The 6,000-nt window shown below is 47.2% G+C and overlaps 1 protein-coding gene across 8 annotated transcripts in view; it reads left to right on the top strand.

Moving 5' to 3' along the window:
• Positions 1 to 3,350, top strand: part of LOC137373753 (5'-3' exonuclease PLD3-like) — a 94,798-nt gene extending 91,448 nt beyond the window's left edge. For all 8 annotated transcript variants that reach the window (XM_068039058.1, XM_068039059.1, XM_068039063.1 and 5 more), the window contains one exon: positions 2,856 to 3,350. In XM_068039058.1, coding sequence (XP_067895159.1) covers positions 2,856 to 3,070 — 215 coding nt within the window. In that variant the 3' untranslated portion in view covers positions 3,071 to 3,350. The remainder of the gene's footprint in view (positions 1 to 2,855) is intronic.
• The last annotated feature ends 2,650 nt before the right edge of the window (positions 3,351 to 6,000 follow it).

The following is a 6,000-nucleotide window of genomic DNA, read 5'->3' on the forward strand; positions in this document are numbered from 1 at the left end:
CAATAGAGGAAGCCATTTACTCACATGCCTGAGACATGGCTGCACTCATGGCATGGATGGACTCGTCCATCGTCTGCTCGTGGCTGTGAATTGCCTCTGGCAGCTCTGCCAGTTGTTCTCTTACCTCTTGCTGCAACTCCAGCATGTTCTGTGCTGCTGACAACAGAGGCTCCTCATCAGACTGGGGCTCAGCATGGGTCTGGCCACCCAGTCCTCTGTCTGTTAGTGGCCTCAGCTGTCACAGCCTTCATCGGTGCTTGTACGCCTGTGTGGTGTTGTCACCTGCTTGTGACCCTGCAACTAAGCCCAAGCACATACCCACCAAAATGGGCATCTCTGTCCTGGTAGAGGGTGCAGGGGGAATGATCTGATGGTACACCTTCTGAGTGTTCCTCCTCCTCCTCCTCTGCAGAAGTGGATGAAAGTCCCCAGGTTCCTGTGGCGGACTCTCTCTCCGGAGTGCCAAGACCTACATGAGAGAATACAAAGCTTTATGGGTTAGGTTGTTCATATCTCCTCATGTCAACCATGTGTAATGTGGATCTCCAGAAGTGCAGCGGAGGACACATGAACACAATACCTCTTCACTTTCTTGTGTGGACACTCCAGTCTCATCATCTGTGATTAAATAGCTGCTCTGGGCTCCCACTAATTCCAGGGCTTCCTCCTCTGCCGGGGTCAGAGTGCAGATATCAGGGATCCCTCCACCGGTCTTCGCGCTCTCCCTGGTGTTGTGGGCACTTTTCTCCTGCAAGCAGAAAGCAGGACACAGTTAGCCTTCGCACAATTATCAGCAGGACACTTATGTTGGTGGCAGCCCCTCGACCCCTGATGGGCATTCCCAAATGCCTCCTCCTCATGTCCACTCTCAAGAGATGCATTGGGAGTAAACTATGACAGAAGGCTGGTTGTCGCCGAGATGCAGCCATGCATCTGAGAGGACTTGCTGTTGCCTCACCCCCACTCCCCCCCCACCCAACCGCCTTTGTTATCACTCCATCCCCTTTTAGTACACCCTCCCACATAGCCACATGCAAGCCCCAAAGAGGAAATCAATATGGAAGATCATTGACCCACTTTTTGCCATCTCTTGGGAAAAGGACCTCCTGCCTTTCCCTTGCAACCTGGAGGAAAATCACCAGGGAGGCATCGCTAAACCGTGGGGCCACCCGGTGTCTGCCCTTGGACATGGCCCCAATTGGCACCCGGTTAGTTCCTTGTGTCCTCAGTCCTTGTGCACGAGTGCAGGGCGGTCCAGCATCACTATGGCAGGGGGGATCCAGCATCACTACAGCAAGGAGGTCTAGCATCACTTTGGCAAGGGTGTCTAGCATCACTACGGCAAGGGTGTCTAGCATCCCCATGGCAAGGGTGTCCAGTATCACTATGGCATTGGGGTCTAGCATCACTACGGCATTGGGGTCTAGCAGCACTATGGCAAGAGGGTCCAGCATCACTACGGCAAGGGCGTCCAGCAGCACTCCAGCCCACATCGGGGCAGGGCCTGCCACCGTGTCAGAGATCATGCAGTGAAACTTAGTGATCTCCCAGCGGGGGTCTGGTGGGGGGGGGCCTCCTTTTTGGGCACTCTATGGCAGGAGGTCCTTTTCCCAAGGGACAGCAAGAAGAGACAACAAAGTCTGCCTCTGTGGCAACGGTGCCGCCAGTACTGTCCCCTAATTTCCGGGGCCTGCCCCCATTTACCCTCCTTGAAGGTGCCTGAGTTGCAGCCTCAGCAATGGCCACCACTAGGCATGGCACTGCTGAGGCTGCTGAGCTGCCAGCCCTCTGATTGGGCTGGCAGCTCTTGGGGGCAGGCCGCTGTCCTGAATTGGATGGCAGGGCTGGAAAAGGCCACTTAATTGGCCACTGCTGGCAATATGCCACCCTGGGCCCTGTTGCCAGCTGAAGCAGGACTTCTTCCATCCCAGTAAAATTCAGCCCATAAAGTCATAGAGCCATTACAGCACAGAAGAAGGCCATTTGACCCATCAAGCCCAAGTCAGCTTTCTGTACAGCAATCCCGTCAGCCCCATTCCCCTGCTGTGTCACCACAGGCCTGCGAGTTTATTTCTGTCAAATGCCTTCCAATTTCCTTTTGGAATCATTCATTGTCTCTGCCTCCATCACCCTTGTAGGCAGTGAGTTCCACTCCCCTGCATCTCTTGCCTAAAACGTTAAATCTGTATCCCTTAGGGCTGTATTTGTAGTTGTGCTATATGAATGCAAGTGCTTTTTCCCTTTTTTGTTTTCTCTTTTTTCTTTTTCATTTTTCTTTCTCAAAACTTAGAGCTTATTTCCCCATGGTTAAATTTTTCAAACCATTCTCTTTAAAACCTACTCATCTTGTGCTTTCTGTAATCAAGAATACAACTGTTGATATTAATACAGTATTGCAACTCTATTTGCCAAGTCCCATTTGGCTTATGTGTCACATCCCTGAAAATGAAGACCTCATTGTTCATATCTTTTAATCTGTTGAAATATATTTTAATCCTATCACCACCATACCCCCTCTCCCAACTTCACTCTAAGACCACAATGCATTCCATCCGATCATTTGATTGACAACTGTTGAAAATGGATCATGGATATAGATGAGCTTGATTGTCAGTCAAGGTGGAGCTTTGAACATGGATCCCTTCTATGAGTTATAGAAATTTCAGTCAACGATTCCACTTGCCATTATATAGTCATAATTACAAAGCATTTTTAGGCTTGCAAAAGAGATTCAATACCCAACTGTTTTCATACATAGATGAGCATTGTTCAGATTTTGGAGGGAGGGGGTTTCTGTTTTGCTTCAATCTGTAAATGTAATTTTTAAAAATTCAATAAATCTTCTTGGCTTCCAGGTACTTCAAATTGGTCTTTTGACTACTTCAATTCTACAACTGGAGTGGGTCTGCTTATTAATCAGACTTTGGAAAATAATGAAGAAGCTGATGCTACTGCTCACCATCAACTAAAGAGTCTGTTTCAAAGAGATTGGAATTCCAACTATTCTGTAACCTTGGATGATTTTAAAGATCATTCCAATTTTCTATTTAAAATGAATGGACCAAAATGATGCTTTGTAGTTGTCTTCAGCAAAAGGAATCTCCTCAACCTCACAATCACATTTACGAATTATATCTGGAGGGATTGTGTTGGAAGTAAGAAGAAGAAAACTGTTTAAAAGTTAAGCATTATATTATAGAAAGTGAGCTATTGCTGGCAAGATTGAAATAATTTCTTGCAATATGCATAAATACAAGTTAATCTGTTAATGCCGCTTTGAATATTGGAAGTAAAATGCCATTGCTTTTTCTGTTATTACAAACACACTGAATTAAGATTAATTATCTAAACTGTTACATTTCTTTTATTCTGCACTAAAGATACTTGATGGGAAGTTATGAAAGAAAGAGTGAGTCATTTTGTAGTAATATAAAAGCAAAATACTGCAGATGCTGGAAAGCTGAAATAAAAATATGAAGTGTTGGAAATACTCAGCTGGTCAGGCAGCATCTGCGAAGAGAGAAGCAGAGTTTCAGGTCATTCTGTAGGGTCACAACTAAGGTTGTGTTCACACATCAACTAAAATGTTGCAGCAAAACGATCTGCATTTTGCTGCGATATTGAAGGTTTTGTCTAACCAGAAACTAACGGTAATCACCTCAGATCTCATTCCACTGGAGACGCAGATCTCTAACACCCACCCACACCCCCCCCCAAGCACCTAATGGTTTAACACCTCGCCCGCGATCTAAATGTGGTCTTCAGCAGTTTGATTTCAATCAAGATGGGGAGCAATTGAAACGTTATAATATTACCATGTGGTGACTTCACCAGTTGTTAAGCTCCTCCCAGCCGCTGCTAAAAGCGGATTTTTATTCGAATGGAGTATTTGCGCCCAAAGATTTTTCAAGCAGTTCCCTTCCATTACAGACAGCCTCACCTTCTATGCGCTCTGCCTTCTGGTGAATACACTACCTGTCGGCTCGTTGTCAGTGTTATAAACTTGCCGTGATCAGCAGCTTGAGACTGCAAAATGCACCAAACTCGGGTCAGATTGTGCAGCCATCATTATGGATTAGCTCCTTGAACCCGGTGAAGTCGGGGCTGATTCACTCTCAGTTTAACCACCACAATGTGAATTCAAGATACTATAAAGTAAAGGCCTTCTCAGGTTGGGAAAAGGAACCCGACCGAACCACAGCGGACACGAAGCCAACCCGGCCCGAGTCCCTCCGATTTTGTCCCGAGCCCAACTCGACCCGACCAACCCTTACCTTCGGACACGGAGCCGCCACGAAGCTGCAGCGCATGTGCGATGATGTCATAGTGACGTCACTCACTCTGCGCAGACTCAGTTTCGTCCCGGACTCCCAACTCAGGTGTTTTTTAATTTCAATACTTACCAGCAGAGCACTTAGTGTGTGCCTGGCCCGACCCGACCTGAGCCCGAAAGCTGGATCCGGAAGATGGACCCGACCCGAACCCGACACACGTCGTCAGGTTTGGGTCGGGTAGCAGGCCTTTACTATAATAAAATAAAATGTGGGTCAGCGCAGTGGCGCAGTTGTGAGCATCGCAGCCTCATAGCTCCAGAGACCTGGGTTCAATTCTGGGTACTGCCTGTGCGGAGTTTGCAACTTCTCCCTGTGACCACGTGGGTTTTCAACGGGTGCTCTGCAGGTTAATAGGTAAATTGGCCATTATAAATTGCCCCTAGTATAGGTAGGTGGTAGGGGAATGGTGGGGATGTGGTAAGAATATGGGATTAGTATAAATGGGTGGTTGATGGTCAGCACAGACTCAGTGGGTCGAAGGGCCTATTTCAATGCTGTATCTCAAAAAAAAGTACTGCAGATGCTGGAAATCTGAAATTAAAAACAAGAAATGCTGGAAATACTCAGCAGGAGGTCTGGCAGCAGCTGTGCAGAGTGAAGCAGAGTTAACATTTCAGGTCAGAGACCCTTCTTCAGATCTGACAAATATTAGAAATGTAAAAGGTTCTGAGTAAGTAAAGCAGGGATGGGGCAAGAGATAACAAAGATGAAGGTGTTGATAGGACAGGGTCACAGAGAATAACTGACCAGAAGGTCATGGAACAAAGGCAAATGGTATGTTCATGGTGTGCTGAAAGACAAAGCATTAATACAGAGAGGGCGTGAATGACTGTAAAGCACAGAGCACTCCAAGCACAAACATAAAAAAACCAAAACAGTGGGTAAGCACAGTGGAAACAAACTAAACAAACCGAAAAACCTAAAATAAAATAACCAAATAAAAAAATAAAAATTAACTAAACATAAAAAGGGGGACCCGTCATGCTCTGAAATGATTGAACTTAATGTTCAGAACAGCAGGCTGTTGCGTGCCTAATCGGTAAATGAGATGCTGTTCCCCGAGCTTGTGTTGATGTTCACTGGAACACTGCAGCAATCCCAGGACAGAGATGTGAGCATAAGAGCAGGCGGGGGTGTTGAATGGCCAGCAACCAGAAGCTCAGGGTCATGCTTACAGACTGAGTGGAGGTGTTCTGCAAAGCGGTCACCCAATCTGCATTTGATCTCCCCAATGTAGAGGAGACCACGTTGTGAGCAGCGAATACAGTATACTAAATTGAAAGAGATACAAGTAAATCGCTGCTTCACCTGAAAGGAGTGTTTGGGACCTTGGATAGTGAAGAGAGAGGAGGCAAATGGGCAGGCATTACACCTCCTGTGCTTGCAGGGGAAGGTGCCATGGGAAGGAGACGAGGTGGTGGGGGTAATGGAGGAGTGGACAAGGGTGTCACGGAGGGATCGATCCCTTCAGAATGCTGACAGGGAAAGGGAGGGGAAGATGCGTTTGGTAATGGCATCACGTTGGATGTGGCGGAGGATGATCCTTTGGATGTGGAGGGTGGTGGGGTGGAAATTGAGGACAAGGGGAACCCTGTCGTGGTTCTAGGAGGGAGGGGAAGGGTGAGGGTAGAGGTGCGGGAAATGGGCCGGACACAGTTGAGGGCCC

This window comes from Heterodontus francisci, chromosome 9 (genome assembly GCF_036365525.1).
Source record: "Heterodontus francisci isolate sHetFra1 chromosome 9, sHetFra1.hap1, whole genome shotgun sequence".
Lineage (NCBI taxonomy): Eukaryota > Metazoa > Chordata > Chondrichthyes > Heterodontiformes > Heterodontidae > Heterodontus > Heterodontus francisci.